Source organism: Macrobrachium nipponense, chromosome 2, assembly GCF_015104395.2.
Source record: "Macrobrachium nipponense isolate FS-2020 chromosome 2, ASM1510439v2, whole genome shotgun sequence".
In the NCBI taxonomy this organism is placed as follows: Eukaryota; Metazoa; Arthropoda; class Malacostraca; order Decapoda; family Palaemonidae; genus Macrobrachium; species Macrobrachium nipponense.
Genome location: NC_087201.1, coordinates 62201462 through 62219112, shown reverse-complemented (window position 1 = coordinate 62219112; position 17651 = coordinate 62201462). Strand labels below are relative to the sequence as shown.

Sequence of the window (17651 nt, the reverse complement as noted above, 5' to 3'; positions counted from 1 at the left end):
CTGAGCTGGATTAATTCTTATGTGAACAAATTAGATAAAATGAATAAAAGGAGTGTCTTTATCATGAATCGTTTGGATCACATTCAAAGGACTTGTGAAAATAACCCAGTTAGATTTTGTTTTGTCAGTGGTATCTTGAACCCTGCAGATTGCATAACTAGGCCTATGTCGTACAAACAGCTTTTAAAAACTAATTATTTCACTGGCCCAGAATTTTTAAGATCTGATAGGGATGAACTGAGCAGTAAAGCTGACACATTTGATATAGTTGTACCTAATCCAAAATTTAATCCATTGAATGGAAATTCCTTCTCAATTTCTGCATCTAAATCAAGTGAATCACAAGTCTTAGCAGAATCAAACCCTGAACATTTAGTCCTCCTGGACAAGTGTTCCAGTTTCTCTAAGCTGTTAGAATTCACAAGTGTGTTCTTAAATTCATTGCTTTGCTCAAAAGAAGAGCAAACTCAGTTTCTTTTAACTTTGGTGATGCATCCTCCTTTCATTTGGAAGCTACTAGGCATATCATAAGGAATGATCAGAGAATCTGGTATGGTGAAGTTTTCCAGTATTTAGAAAGCAGAAATAAGAGAGTAAAGGATATTCCTAATATTATTGCTCAACTTAACGTATACATGGATGACCATGGAATCCTGAGAATTAGAAGTAAAATGCCTAAATGGAGAAAAGATACTTTTGTCAACTTTCCTATTTTACTTCACAAACACAGTAAGTTAACTCGGTTAGTAATAAAAGATTTTCATGAGAATTTCTCACATGCTGGTGTTTATTCTCTTTTGTCAGAGATGAGAAAAAAGTTTTGGATTCCACATTACTTTTCAGTAGTAAAAAAGGTCCTTAAAGAATGTGTCATTTGTAAGAGATTCAAAGAGAGAACGGTTAAGGTCAATCAAAGTGCCTATCGCGATTTTAGGATTGACCCTCCCTCTATACCATTGTTATATTTTTATTGATCATTTTGGACCGTATAACGTTAAGCTTAATGGTAAAAAGAGCAAAGTTTGGATTCTATGTTTGACTTGTCTCTGGTCTAGGGCAATTAATTTAAAAATTTGTTTAGATCTCACTACAAAAGAATTTTTAAGAGCTTTTCAACTGCATGCATATCAGTATGGAATCCCTCAACTAGTATTGTCAGATCTTGGATCTCAGTTGATAGCTGGAGCTAATGTGGTCACTAATTTCCTGGGTGATCCTGAGAGTCAGGCATATTTTGAAGAGAATGGTGTAAAGTCAATTAAGTTTCAGCAGTATCCAAAGGGATGTAATAAATTAGGAGGACTTGTTGAGACTTGTGTTAAAATGAGTAAGCGTTTAATCCATGGAGCATTAAGAAATAATGTGTTAGACTTCCGTGATTTTGAGTTTTTTGTAGAGCAAACCGTACACTTGGTTAACAGGCGCCCTATTGCCTTCAAAGAAGGGTTGAGAGACAGTATCACAGAGGAAGTGCCTGATGCAATTACACCAGAAATATTAATTCATGGACATGAATTGCTGTCTATTAACATTATTCCTGACTTGCAGGGCAATCCAGATGAAGATCTGAACTGGACAGCAGATGATCATGTTAGCAAAGTTTTAGACAAGTATCAAAAACTTAGAAATGTGAGGTCTCGACTTATTAACATTTATAATTCAGAATTTATAGCACACTTAGTGTCACAAGCTACAGACGAAAGGAGTAGATATAAACCAGTGACACACAAAAGAATTCAAGTAGGTGATATTGTTCTGTTAAAAGAACCGCACATGAAACCTTCAAATTACCCAATGGGTATTGTTAAAAAAGTAAAATTAAATGACTTGGATGAAGTAACTGACATAGCTGTGTTTAAGGGAGCTTCTCGTGAAACTGTAAGACGGCATGTTACTTCAGTAATACCTCTCTTAAGCCCTGTGACTAATGACACTGAAGAAAAGGAAGATATTAAAGAGGACAGTAGTACACATCAAAGAAAAAAGAGAAAGGCTGCTGTCATTAGTGAGGCACGAACTAGAGATATGTTGAGAAATTAGTATGCAGTATATGTTTAGGTGTTGGTAATTTTGATTTTTTCCCGTTAGAATGTTACTCAATTTTGTAACATTACCTTTACCATTCGAATTTTGACTAAATTCGAATCCCCCCTTTGGAGTGTTGAAGAATTATTTTATATTCTAATTCTGTAGAAAATTTATAAAATTGTGTATATATATATATATATATCTAAGTTCATATTTGTTTTATCCTTGAAACCCCCTTTTGCCATACAAAGCAAAATCAAAAAGAAATACTGGGAGTTTCAAGGATAATATGCTCAGTCCATAGATGGCTCTGCTGGCTGTATTTTAATATTTGCAGTTCCTGATTCCATCATCCTTGGGAAAAAATTTTCACCTACTGGTAATGAGAGAAGAGTGAGGAAGCAGATCAGCCATATTGGATTGTGTTTTCTTCTAGTGAAGAAGTGCTATGAAGATGGAGTAGCACTTTATTTTAAGGCCACCTCTCCTGCAATTGCTTACCACGAGTGCTACCATGAAGAGTGCAATATCAAGATTTCAGAATACATACTTCTCAACAATGGGATATTCTGCTGCACTTCGATTTGCTTTGGAATTTTAAGGATATGGCCTACCAACCCAGTAAGTTTCCTATGATTTTGTGGCATATGGTTCAACTTTGGTTAGGGGGTTATAATATTTGAAATGAATATTAATTATCCAAGTCTTCAGCCCTAATTATAAATTTTCTATGGATTGTATGCTAATTATAAAATTACTAGGGCTATTTCTAGCTTAATTCCAAATCTGAACACCCACTAGGATAGCCTAGTGGGTGTTCAGATTTGCTTAAATCGGTATATCGTATAAGATTTTATTTTCCTGAGTGTTTTTTCATATTTAATTTAACATTGCATAACTTAGAATTTTAGTGAGCCTAATTTTTTTAATTTGTTACTAGGCTAGGTTACTTGTGCTTGCTGGAAGGTAGCCTAGTATCATCGGCTTCAGTCATCTTCCTGGTCTTGGCAAATTTATTTAGGTACCTAATTCAGTTATATGTAATGTGATATTGGCATATTTGCATTTGATATTGATATATTGTATACCATTCATTATTGCTTATTAAGGGACTTTAGATAAATGTTAAGTTAGGTTTTTAATGGAAATTTTTTCGTGGTTTGCAGAATCCATAGTTTTCAAAAACAGGCAAGAGTTGAGTGGGTTCTACCACAGGCAGTCACTAGTGATTGAGGATTCCACTTCAGCCATCAGAGTTCCATTGCTTTGCCATATTTAATATTTATTCAATATAAATAGAATCTAATATTTTTTAATTTTAAAGTTTCTTTATCCAATATTGACATTAAAGTTATTGTTACTCTGCTCTCGCTGCTCTTGTTATATTGAACATTTTGTTTTCGTTTTTGAAATTTTAAGATCATACCTCATGTCTTAATCAACTCCTGCTAAAAGGCCAAACTGCTCCTACTGTTCTTTTAAATCAAACATTAAAGGCTTCTGCTTTATGTCTATTTTGCAGTGTCGATATTCATTTATTTTTTCGTTGATCCATGAATGAACCACGTATGCTATTTGAAACATACAAGTTTCTGACAGTTGGTTAAGCCACAAGGCAATTAGGTACCCCTGAACACGACGGGCTGATACTTTACACCAATAGGTTTTAATTTTGGATCCAAGACTTCTAAAACACTTCAACTTTGTTTCAGTACCACTTGATGTTATTTAGCGGTCTTTGAGATCATTAGAGATATATTTCTATTAAACTGACCACCCAAGTGATTTATTGTTGAATAAAGGCATTATTCGGCTATCTACCGTGACTCAATGCAGTTATGTATTTTGAGATTGGGTTGATAGTTTCGCTTTAATTTTTCTGAATTTTCTGTGTATTCTCATTATTGCTTCTTCTTTTAATTACTTTCTATTATACATGCTATTCTTCTTTTTGTTTGATGCGCACAGCTTAATGTTTGAATGACATCAAGTGCCACATAAAAGCCGTTTGTGCAATTCCCTTCTGGTAGTGGGGCATAATGCTATCAAACCTAAGTTGATTAGGTCAGGAGTAATCCATCCTGTGAATTCTGCAAAGAATGTCACTATCATTAATTAGTCTTCATTGATAACCTTGAAGAATGAACTGAAGAATTAGAACTAGCTACACCTGAAACCGCGCTCTTTCAGTTGCTTCCGATATGCTTCAGAACCCTAAATAAAAGTGCCCCATTGTGTCCCGATTTGTTAGTGTTGTAATTAAGTACCATTAAAAAGTTCGTATTGGCTTTTAAAGCCAACTGCCGTGTATGATATTTTCTTCACGGCATTCACTGAATCTACGATTAAGAATTACTTTGCCAAACTTACCTCTCCTTGATAACAGCATACAAAGTCCTATCCTCTTTGATTTAAATCCGTCTAGGGAATTTTGAATGGTCTAGGAAGGTGTGAAGTATCTATATACGAATCTCAAATAGACTTTATTAATTGATCTAATTCATTACTTTCTTACTGACGAAAAGCTTGGTGCATTTCTTGATATCGAATAGCTTATGTAGGTCAAAGTTCCAAGCACTGGGACCTATGAGGTCATTCAGTGCTGACACGGAAATTAACAGTAAAAGGTTTGAAAGATGTAACAAGGAAAACCTTGCAGTTGCACTGTGAATCAGTAGTCAGGGGAGGCTGGAAAGGCAGATGGAAAAAAGATAATATGAAAGGAGGGTAACTAAAAGGAACGAAAGGGGCTGCAGCTAGGGGCCGAAGGCACGCTGCAAAGACCTTTAGAGGTGCGCTGACGGCACTACACCCGTGCGGGGCATTTCTTGGTATCAAAGATCCTTATGTCTGTTTTAGGGTTTTAAATCAGTTCCCAAGCGAATGAGACATTTTTCTCTGGAGCTTCTTTCATTCATTTGGAGCATGAATCATTTTCCAAAACATTATCAACAAGGCTAATTTGCTCCCCAATGCTTTGTTTTATTGCAACTGCTGTTTCTTAATTATACTAAAAATTCGTATCACCCCGCTGACCCAGCCCCATCCCCTCTTCTCGCTTCTTCCATACACACGCAAACCTCTCTCTCTCCTCTTCTCTCTCTCTCTCTCTCTCTCTCTGTATTATATATCTTAAAAAAAATAAACAAACAACTTTTATTATTCTATAATATATATTATAATATATATATTTATGTATATATATAATATATAGATATATATATATATCTATATATATATATATATATTATAGTAATATATATATATATATATATATATATATATATAATATATATATATATATATATATATAATATAATAGTATATATATGTATATATATATGTATATATTGAATCGCTATTCCCCCCTATAAATGGTATTTATCGAACACCGATAAAAAAAGGGACAAGAAAACAAGAAAAGATGCCTAATCGAATCTCCCCGCCATCAATAGCAGGGATTTTTCTTCCTCTTATCTCTCCTCCAGCGCATTAAAATAGCCAAGTAGATTGATTACAGAGGCTACTGCACCGACAACCATCCTGACGACAACTGAGGTCTGGACAGGAAACATTATGTTTCCTAGTGTGGACAGGCCTTTCAACATGAGTACCCGCTTCTTGAACTGCCCATGATATGACGTTTTACGAGAAGATGCTCTATCCAGCTTGGCCTCCTGGTCTTCAGCAAAATATGCTGCCGCCTCTTAAAAGTAAAAGTTCTTCTCTTATGATGGTTTCCTGCGGTTTCAGAAAGTGGCGCAGACAGGATATGCAGTGACATTAAATAACAAGTAAAAAATGCGCCGAAGTTTCTTCGGCGCAATCGAGTTTTCTGTAGAGCGAATACCTAATGCTGTATAAAAAACTCAGCCGGGGCTCATGAAATTTTCAGCCATGGCCCATTGGTGGCAAGTGTTGTTGGCACCTATAACGGTGCCAAACACACGGTCATGGCTAACTTTAGCCTTCAATAAAATCAAAACTACTGAGGCTATAGGGCTGCAATATGGTATGTTTGATGATTGGAGGGTGGATGATCAACATAACAATTTGCAGCCTTTAGCCCCAGTCGTTATTAAGACCTGAGGGCGGACAGAAAAAGTGCGGATGGACAGATCAATAGCCATCTCAACAATTTCCTTTTACAGAAAACTAAAAATGGTTAGAGTATAAATATAGTAAAATGCAGATCTCCACGTCAGCAGGCAGTATATGCATTTTGGACAGTGCATTCCCACGATGCACAAATACAACAAAGCAAGTTCCATTAAAACGATTCTGAATAGGGAACTTGCATGTGAAATGGACAAAATAGATCAAATTGTTTAACGCACACTTAGCTGTCTAAAACAGATGGGATTCCTTACAGCTTAGGGTTACTTGTATGGAGTTTCTCTTCTTACAGAAAATACAAACATAAAATCTACTTTTACAGTAGTGGCGTTTTCGGTCCACGCCGTCACGGTATTCCTTAGTCGATTACTACACTGAGTTGTTGATTCCAAGGTCTATAGACCTTGGTTGATTAAGTATAACGTTGAAAGTTTTGCATTCTCTTGAAAGAGCTTGTCTCCAACTGCATATTTTATGCTGAGATCCATTTGCTCATCAATTATTCTCTCTTCATTTCCTTATTTGTAAAAGAGTTTACTGCATTTCGCTTGCTTTCTTTCTCCATTTTATATTACGCCTTGTTTATACTGGGCAATCCTCTTCCCTGCCTGGTAATGTCCCTCCGCATCAGTTATGTTCTTTTGACCAAACTTCCCATTTCCTTATCCCACCACGTAATGTTTTGTTACATCTTCCCACCTTGCTATATGAACAAACCCTGTTGGCTTCTTAACACCATCCAGAAATCTTTGATTTATATATATATATATATATATATATATATATATATATATATATATATATATATATATATAGTATATATATATATATATATATATATATATATATATATATATATATATATATATATATATATGTGTGTGTGTGTGCGTGTGTATGTATGTGTGCATTATATATATCTGTGTATATATGTATATATAAGAGAAATAGTTTCTAGTATTAGATTAACCTGAAGAGACATATCAGAGGGCTTCGGTAAATAATTACTAAATCTCAGGAGATGGAGAATATTTCAGGAATGGGAACAAAGCTTAAAAAGTGTTTTTTAAATTACAATGTATCTTGATGGAGATGCGCTTCACTAGTATTCATGAACAGCTCTACTTCACCAGTGAAAAAGGAAACACAAAGAAAAAGAATAAACAAACTTGAGACTTCTAGCAGATACAGGCTGACGACTTGACTTGATTCTGGGCCAATGGAGAGACAGGATATGCAGCACTTTTCTCTCAAGTTGTCACTCATCTTTTTTTCCCGCTTTCTTTCTTCGTCATCTTATTTAGTTTATATATTTGTTTCTTTTGTACTGTTCGTTTTTCTAGAAACAGCCCCCAAAAAACATGTAAAAACTACGACAAATGTGAAACTAGTAGGCTTTGAGAAAAATGAGGGTAGTGGGACCTCCAGACTCCTTTGGCCTGGGGCACCTAATACCGTTGTAACTAGTTTTTTACCATTTTCTTTTTCTAGCTGTTTCATCCTTCTTATATTATTATTTATTATATATAGAAAACGAGGGTAAAGCTCCGGAAACTATACAACTGTGGCCTTTGAAAAATACGAGAATCTAATGAGACAACTGAAAACGCTAGACGTTATTTAAACCAGCTAATATCTACAATAGTCAAATGTTTAATGAAGAGAATAGCAAACCAAATCTTGAAGTTATACAGAAAGTTGACAATCCTCTATCTGCATTTCATTTGCCTCCTAATCAGGATTTGAAGCCTTCCTACTGTTAATATCCCTACAAACATAGAAAATGAAATTTGTATATGCCCATCATCTTAGTATGCAATTTCCAAGGCTTGTAAATTATTTCCATTTAAATGAAGGCTAGATATACAATTAAGGATATCTGACAAATTTTCGGAAACTAATAATTGAATAATAAAAAACATAAACTGTAAAGCTGGAAAGGCTTATTTATTGCACAGCGATACCTTCGGAAAAACATTTATTGCATCTGATTTTTTGCACCAAAATTAATCATTTTATCCTGATTAGATTTTGAGCTTCCAAAGAAATTGGTGTTGATGTAAGATGAAATTATTCCAAAACCGGAAGATCAATCAATAGGTAAGGATGACGGGACAGGCTGTTGAAAATCCAAGTTTGTTTGCACTCATAATCATACATATATATATATATATATATATATATATCTATATATATATATATATATATATATATATATATATATATATATTCAGGTAACTGTAAATGCTCCACGTAACGACAATGGAGTATGTTGAGAATATCTGTCCACTAGAAAGGCTCGAAAACTGAAAAGGAATGATAAAAGTGATCACCTTGGCTAGTGAATATCCTAGATACTAGAATTGTAACCTAGCGAAAGGACGATTACAAGAAGTAGTATAGCATTAAGGAAAGTCGACTTAATTAACAACTCCCATTCCCTAACCAAACATGCCCAGAAGGTGTGAGTCGTCCTACTTGTCGAAGGATATTATAGGGAATAAACTCCCACCGCCAGGGGCTTACGAACTACCTCCATCCATGATAACGTCAATATCCAGACAGAAAGTTGCAGAAATATCTTTCTCCCCGAAGGGGGTAATTGTTTCATAGTGCAACTGCGATGTTTTCTTCCTGTTACACCTTTCAACCTTTTACTGTTAATTGCCGTTTCAGCACTGAAATGACCTCGTAGGTCACAGTGCTTGGCCTTTGGCCTAAATTTAGCTTAGTAACCTGTTGGTTTCTATATCAAATTCTTTCACGGGATGTCTATTCTTTTTCAAGTTGTCTCATTTGTAATATCAGTCTGCAACAAAGCAGTCTTTGGATTGTTTCGTTGCCAAGAGGAGAAAAGACACTTCTGAATTGTCATAAAACACTCAATTAAGTCTTCTCTCTGGTTAGAAACCCTGTGGTTTCCCTTTTTTTCCTTTTGTTTGGTGAACTAGAATCAGAGGCAATTCTCGACAATGTATTTCTTGACAGTTGTCTATTACTTAAGGGAACAGTTTCAGATTGACGTTTTTTTTTTCAGATATTCGCTGTTGGTTTGACGAGCAAAACTGAAAAGAAAGTCTTTTGAAGTGCTTCTTCAAACAACACCAGTATTATATGTCAAAATTATAACAAGCAGCAAACTCACTCGCCAGTATTTTTTGTAAAGATCTGGAAAATGTTTAAAAAAACATATAAAGGACGAGGAGGGTTCTTGCCACCTTATACAGAATTATTTTATCATTCTACAAAAATCACAAAAGATCATTCGACGACGTGTAATTTCTTTTTATCAAGTCATGAAGTGACACATTTTTTGCAATTACAAAAATATGCGAACAACTAAAATATGAAATTTTACTTATAGAAAATACAAACATTCTTTAAGAGAAGTAATTCTGTCGTTATCTACAAATATTTCAGAATGAGTGGAGGTGTACTATAAATAGATATTCATTGTTAGTCCACGAATCTGTTCAAAATGTCATCGGTTTATTATCTACTGCAAATGGCATGTGAAACACGATTCATTATCAGACTCAAAATACTAAACGAACTTCATTAAAGAATATTTTCTTTCCAATAAGATTAATGGTTTACTACTAATCCATAAACCTTTTTACGCAGCAGAGGACACAAGCGCAAATATAATGAGACAAAAGGGTCACAGAGAAAGAACAGAATACTAGGACACACAATGCACATACTGTTTTTAGTAGAAGAACACTGAGACTTTCCAGTCTAGCTCATTTGAATAAAGCTAAATATATAATTATCTAAGGAGGAACAAGTTTTCCTTTTATTAAGTATCCTAAAAGCAGCGTGGAATGCTGTTATTAGAGTAAAGCAATTTCATACCTAAAACCCTGGTAGCACTCTGCTAATATGCTTGCTGTGAGAGTTGCTGGTGCTTTCATCTCAGAAATTCAAGTAGTTTGTATTCAAAAGTGACATTTTGCTCAACCAGTTTCATAGATTATGCAGGACTACCGACGGGTCAGGCGGCCTGTTGCTGGAAAACAAAATCTGCGAAATGAGGACTTTTAGAAATGAAATGGACTTCGATACATTATACTTAATCAAAACTAAGACAAATATCCATATGAGGTAAACAGTATTTTTGCTCACACAAGGTATAAAAGATGTTCACCAATGAATTATCTGCCTCGTCAAATGACCATGTTTTGCGGAAAACCTACGGGAAGCAGAATTTTCAACCGCAATTCATACGTGAACCAAATAGTAATCTAAATACAAACTGAAAATTAAAGGAAATTGAGAACTATGTTCTACATAAATTCATCTTGAAAATGAAAGGGTACTGGCAAATGAAGGTAGATAAGTTTGCTTTCTTAAATGCCGGAGAAAAATTCCAAAATGGAAAGTGGACTGTTACTTCCGGTCTCGAAGGTTAAAGAACAGTAATTAACTGATTGTGGATTGTACGAATGACGCAACACGAAGTGAAGGTTTTAGCATAATCTGATAGTTTTTGATCAATAGTTTTTTTTATCAAATATGGAATTTCATAATTGATTATATTACTGTGCTAGAAATGACTTTGTGTGATGATGTTTAAATAATGTATTTATATGATCTGGTATGGGGCTGTTGATGGGGATATATGTTTTTTTACCAGAACAGTTTCTGGTTGTAGCCTACACACTTATTCAAAGTGCTGATCCCATTCTGCGTAAGAGGATCGTGGGATATGATTCTCGAAGGACTAATTCCGTTTGTGTCGTCGAGTGAGAGTGGAGGCCGCCATGGCCAACTCAAATACCATATGTCTTGATAGAGAGAAAGAGAGAGAGAGAGAGAAAAGAAAAAAAGTTGTCAGTGTAGAAAACAGCCGAGTTCGGCGCTGGCTGCATGTAAAACACTTGATATTAGCTATTGCAACTGGCATATTGGCTCGAAAGGAGGTATAACCAATGAATGCGAGGCATCCGTGTTTGAAAGTCCGGCCAGTGCCTCGACCCAACCGGGCGACCGGTCTCCTGGAACCTCCCCTCTCTAACTTTTACTTTCCTGAGCGAGGTATCGGTGTTAGGGCGTCGAGGGTGGCTGATTCTCGCTATCAGTCTGCTGCAGCCGTCGAGGCCGCATCTCCTCCTTGGTGGCTCTTCAACTTGTCCTCCCGACCGATTCCTCTCCTCGGTAAACGAGGGAGAAACTTTTCAACGGCCAAGAAGTTCGGTTCATCGAGAGAGAGGAAGCGCGTGTTCGCGTCGCAACTCTTCATTCCGACGACCACTTGAGCTCCCGCCGTCACAATGCTGAAGGTAAGACAGACGTTTAGAGGTATTAAAGAGAACGGGAGTTGTTTCGTTCAATTCGAGGATTGCTTGCGCCCAGTTACGTTCCATCGAACTCTTGAGTGCTGCCTGGCTCACTCAGGACTACAACGAGGGCATTGACCTTTCTCGCTCGACTCCCGATCAGTGTAAGGACGCCATATCATAAACACGTGGGTCTGAGTTTCTCCAGATACTGGACTTCGTTACGTGTCATTTGTATAATGCACCGTAACATCTGTGATATTTATTCTGTACTTATCAGAGACAAAATTGTGTGTCATGTCCGCTGAGATCTAAATGTGACTCTTGAAAATGTGCTAATAAACAATAACTGACCCTCGACGTCAATGTGCTGCATTAGAAAGGCAGAGAGCAAGAATCCGAGGCCAACTGAAAGGTTTCCGCACTTCGTGAAATATAGAGTCATTTCTGCGATGCTCTTCGATGTCGCTCTGTCTAATGTCATCGAACCTAGTGAACATTGCACGATCCTCGTATACCGCCGCTCTGTGAAAGTGTTGTCGTTGAATGAATCCGTGTGAATGTCAAGCATACAAACATGAGCGGGTTGCAAGTGAATAGTTATACTCTATGAGATTTTGTGTACTTTTTAAGAATAAGTGATCATGGTTGTTATTCTTGAATGTACGGAAGCTTACATTTATGCAATGCAAAATCTCTCTGACCAAAACTTAGTTTTGATTTAGTAATCACCTTTTGCAAATATTTAACTGTCCATAGTAATATTACCAAGTAGGATATTATTCCCACTACTAACACCCATCATTTGCACTGCGTACGAGTTCCAAATGTCACCCATGTTGCAATTGTGACGAGAAATATGAGATCACTAGAGCATCTACATCTTCCCTGGGCAGCCTAAAAAAAAACACACCAGCCCCAAGAAGAACAGTTAACTTGATTAAAGGGTTCGTAGTGCTGCTTCTCCCTTGGCAGGTTTTTTTCACTTTTCTCTAAGCCAGTCTTTTCATTAAATGGTTCAAGCTGAAATTTCTTCACTTTATTGAAAACGTTTCTATTTACCCCAAACCGCACTATCATTATTGACGCCTTTTCAAACAACTCTGTGGCTATTACTATTGCATATGTATCTGGTAAAAAAGTGACCAGTTGACTCTACATATATATATATATATGTGTGTGTGTGAGAGAGAGAGAGAGCATATGTGTGAGTGTATATGTATGTATAGCTATATAAATATTCAGACTAGATGAGTTACAAAAAATCTTGAAATGGTGTTTGCATCAGCAGTACCCGTAAAAGTTCATTATTTACGATCCTCGAAGTATGTCTGAGTTGGATCTGAAAAGCCATTGTCTATCGTTAAGAATGCACCGTTTTGTTATCACTGAAAATTAAGTGTTTTTTATTTATGACAGTCACTGTTTCATAGCCTTGTGGTTTTTAAGGAAGCCTATTGTAGCACAATGCTGTCATTGTAGCTGTTATCATTGTTATTATTTCTTGAAAGTTATCTTATTTATTTTTTTTATGGTGACACTCGATGCTGAAGCTCTGGACCTTTGCAGGAGGGAATTTCAAGGTGAAAAAGCAAGATGTTATCGTTGGCTCTTTAGTTGAGAGCCCAACTCAGAAGCGTAACAGTATTGTATGCTCTCATTACCAGTGCGTTTTTGCACATGAGTGTCCGTAACAAACATTATGAAATCGGTGTCTAATTATTATGTGTATGTTTGCTTGCCATTTCCTTGTTCAAACCAGTTTTTGGTCGACCAGACATTACTCTTATTTTGCCAACAAATCAGTCTGCTGAGAATGATTTTAGGGGAGTTACTTTTAATGTCGATCTATAAGGTTGCTTTAGATCACTTCGAGCGTGACAATATTTAACCATTGCATGAAAAGAGTGAACCTTCAGTTCCTGCTTAATGTTTCAAGAAGTTCCGCTCTTGTGTACGAAAATTACCGTAATTCAGCGGGAGCGTTGACAGATTATGACATACATAATTTAAGAGATTTTTCCAAGACCACAGATTGAGTCGAGAAGTGATGGTGTTTCTCCGAAAAAAAGAAAACCAAAAGAAAAAGGTATTTCCTCATCCGGTTACAGTCTGCAGGAAATGCACTATATTTACCCACTTCACTGAGGAAATGACGGGAAATAAGATCACGATTCTTTTGCAAACTGAAGCCTCCATGTATATAATTAATTTCCCATTTTCCTCAAAATGCCTTTCATCAATAGCGGTAGGAACACAAAATGCTCAGTCATCGTATGATGTCGCAATAACAGAGAAAGAGAGGTAGAGAGACAGAGAGTGATATGATCAACTCAGTGAAACAGAAGTGCATGTAGTATATGCCTGTGTTTGAATATATACGCGTTCATAAGTAATATGTACTGTATAAATGACAAAGTCTAATCACATTCTTCACTGTATGCCAAGCTGAATGATAAAAAAAAAATATATATGAATGTTCTGCAAGACAACCGGTTCGGTGAAATGAAGCGTGTGATGAAAGCGTAGACTGATATAGCACATTTTTCTTCCCAGCTGGAAGACACAAAATAACCTCAGATTGCAGATTGGGAGACGTCTTTGAGTTCCATCTGAAGGCAAACGACGGATATTGCTCTTTTTCGCTTTCACGCCCCCGTCGGAATTTTTTAAATCTCTCTCTCTCTCTCTCTCTCTCTCTCTCTCTCTCTCTCTCTCTCTCTCTCTCTCTCTCTCTCTACCCTGTCTAAGGTGTGTAAATCAAATCTTAAAATTACAAAACTAAAGTTTATTAATCAAATTTTACAATGACTCATGTAGAATGAAATTATGGAAGGTGGACGTTAATCCCAGTAGGCATTGCGGCAAAGTAAAGAAATAATTGCATGTCAAGTATGATACGTGACCCACCAAGTCTCTCAACCAACCCACATTTCACTTAAGTGTTTTACACAAAACTATCAGAGTCATTTCCGTCGTTAGTTCCATTTTACATGACCACTTCCCACATCGGCCATTTTAAATGCTCGTTTATACAGGAGTATAGCTTCCCCAATGAATCATGGGTTCATTGAATCATTCTGCCAAAGAATAAATAACCCATATTATCAGTAAAAAATGGTTGTAAAATCACATTTCATACGTAAAGAAGAACAAAAATACTGACAAAAAAAGGCATCCAAAATAAGTCACTAGATTATGATGGTAAAACTGGTAAAAGTTAATATGTTTAAAGTCGAACACTTCCCTTCCACAAAGGGAATTTCAAATCCCCAGAGTGTCCTAGAGCCCGATCAGCCAATTTCAGTTTGCACAAAGGAATGCCCGACTTCCCCAGAGCCCTCGCACTTTAGTGATTTTGTAACCAACGTATGAACGCATATTTCCATTTTCACACCCACGAATCCGATTATAACCAGATCAAAAGATTCCATGCTATAATGGTGGAAATTTCCATCCTTCGACAATGTTCAAGTCACTGATTGATCAGCTGCTGAATTTACTTCCGTTTCCATGTGGACAGAATCCGCCGGGTTTCCAACCGAACGGGCAACGCTGAATCTCAAAATCATGGCTGTATGCTAAGCCTTGAATAAACCTGAATGTGTGTACGTTTCGATACATATATAAGTATGTATGTATATATATGTATATATATATATATAATATATATATATATATATATATATATATATATATCTATATATATAGATATATATATATATATATATATATACCCGACAATATCTCCCCATTTATTTGCTTCCGGATCAGCTGCTCTGAGTATATCACTGTCGTACTTTCTCCTAGTTCAGTAGTTTTCTTTTCCCCTCAGAGGTTCCTTTTTTTAGGTAGAATTTCTCTTTTAACATGACCGTTTCAAGTATCCTCATTGTTAGCAGTTCATTTCATTTGAATATTGTTTTACTGCACATGTATGAATAAAAGTGAAACGAGAGGTTGTTAGGATGGTTTCGAGAAATGTTGGACGGCGTCTCCTCGGGTTATAAAACACCAGATGTTATGTACTGTTGCTCGTAATTAATATTTGTATTACTCTCAGCTCAACTCGTGCTCTGTATTACAACAATCCTGTCATATTCCTTTCAGCTTTTTAGTGATAATCGTTTTTTTTATGATATATTAATTATGCAATAAAAATCATTCACACATCCAGACAAGCATTTTGTCAGCAGAAGTGTGTTGACTGTGAATTTCCACAGGCAGAAGGTACGTTGACTTACATCAGGATAGATCAACAGGTGAGGAGCACGCACGTTCAGAAACTACTTTCGCGGAACGACTAGTTTAGATTCGCCCAATTTAGGTTCCTCTGAAAACTAGGCAATTATCTCGCGGGCTCCTAAAAAGGTCTCGTGGGCCTTAGGCGGCTAACGAGAGCTATCATGATCCGCGGTCATCCTGACCACTTGGACATTTCTTCTGCAGATGAAGTTTGCCTATGGAAGGAAGCCCATGATAGAAAAAAAAAAAAAGAGAGGAAAAAAAAAACAACCTCCCTTTGGTTCAGTTGAGTTTAGCCTGCCATAAAAGCTGACCATATTTGTATAGAACACGAAATATAAGCATTTGATACCAATATTATATATATATATATACTATATATATATATATATATATATATATAGTATATTATATATATTGTTTTATATATTATATATATACATACATATATATATACTATATTACATACATTATATATATATATATATATATATATATTATACCAGTATATATATATAGTAATATATATATATATATATATATATAGATATATAATTTTTTATAATTATTATATACATACTATATTCTATACATATATTATACATACATTATATCTATATATATATAATTAGTTTATATATTATATTAATATATATATATCTATATAATATATACTTATATTAATATACTTATATATATCATACATATACAATATATATATATATATATATATATATATATATATATATATATATATATATATATATAGTGTGCATAGTTGTGTGTTTGTTTAGGATAGATATTATACAACAGTGCTGCGTATTTTCAAACCATTATTAGAGAACATAATTTTAACATACGCTTTAATCTTTATGTTTTGTTTACTTAATCCTAAGAGGAATGCATTTTCTAAGCTGCCCTAGAAACCAGCTTTCAAACCTGTCTTGGAAAACAGAAGGAATAAGTAAAAACTACGTTTGTCAATCTCTATATAGCTTCTTTTTGGTATTCCAGGCTCTTGTAGATAAACATTGTATTCGTTTGTGTGTGTGCGTATAAGAGAGAGAGAGAGAGAGAGAGAGAGAGAAGCCAGTTCAGAATGAGTATGAGGGAGAGCGAGAGTTGAAAAAAAAAAACAAGCTATTGACAAATCAAGTTTTTCTGAGCATTCCTTGATGAGTGAGTGACCTACTGCTCTACTGCTAGAGAAATTGCTCGGATTTGTCAAAAGCTGGTTTTTGTATCTCGTGTTTTCTGATATTCGCGTTGTCTTCACTACGCGAGACCTTCTGCTTTCTATTTCAGTACTTTGCCTGCGTAATCTTGTTCTGGCTGCTGAAGCCATGGCAATGAGGCACTTTACCAAAACCGCACAGAGACGATAAAATTAATACTTTTGTACACTTTGGTGCGTATGCGTGTGTTGGATTCTCTCGAAGTTCACAAGAGTAATTCCGTCTTGCCAAGCCTCGGTATTTTCAGTAGTTGTTGCTTTCTTTTTTTGTGTTCCAACCCAGAGCTTTGTGACGCAAATACCGTGGGCTAGATCCTATAGAAGTCTTTGGTCGAACAAAATTATTGTCATCTTTACGTCTTTGAATTCATAGGTTGAAAAAATGAATGAAATAAGAGTAATTGACAGATGGAATAAAGTCCAACTTGCTGAAATTGTTAGAAACTGGTAACACATTTAACATTAACTCTTATGACAAGCAGTGTTTCGCTCCGTATAATTTTGGTTTTTGCTGCCTTAGGCATCAGTTGCTTCCCAACTTTCATTTTTTTTTTTTTTTTTTTTTTTGGTAATGCAGGTAAGGAAACCTCTCGGTTTCTTAAAAGAAGAAAAAGAGATTTAAAAAAAAAACAAGAGAAATCGCTTCAGTTTCTTTTGAAACGTGTTCAAGTGTTCATCGTGAAATGCGAGATTACCGTTTAAAGAAACCATTTTACAAAATACATGGAATTTATTTTTTACAAAACACG

General features: G+C 35.6%; 1 protein-coding gene and 1 long non-coding RNA gene across 2 annotated transcripts in view; both read left to right on the top strand.

Moving 5' to 3' along the window:
- The first annotated feature begins 409 nt into the window (after positions 1 to 409).
- On the top strand, positions 410 to 3302 carry LOC135220647 (uncharacterized). The gene is made up of 3 exons (XR_010315742.1): positions 410 to 2649; positions 2969 to 3049; positions 3195 to 3302. It is a non-coding gene; the product is annotated as an uncharacterized LOC135220647 (long non-coding RNA).
- Positions 3303 to 11184: 7882 nt separating this feature from the next.
- The window catches only part of LOC135220646 (pro-resilin-like), a 31526-nt gene continuing 25059 nt past the window's right edge, over positions 11185 to 17651 (top strand). Inside the window, exon 1 of the mRNA XM_064257977.1 lies at positions 11185 to 11426. Coding sequence (XP_064114047.1) covers positions 11418 to 11426 — 9 coding nt within the window. The 5' untranslated portion in view covers positions 11185 to 11417. The remainder of the gene's footprint in view (positions 11427 to 17651) is intronic.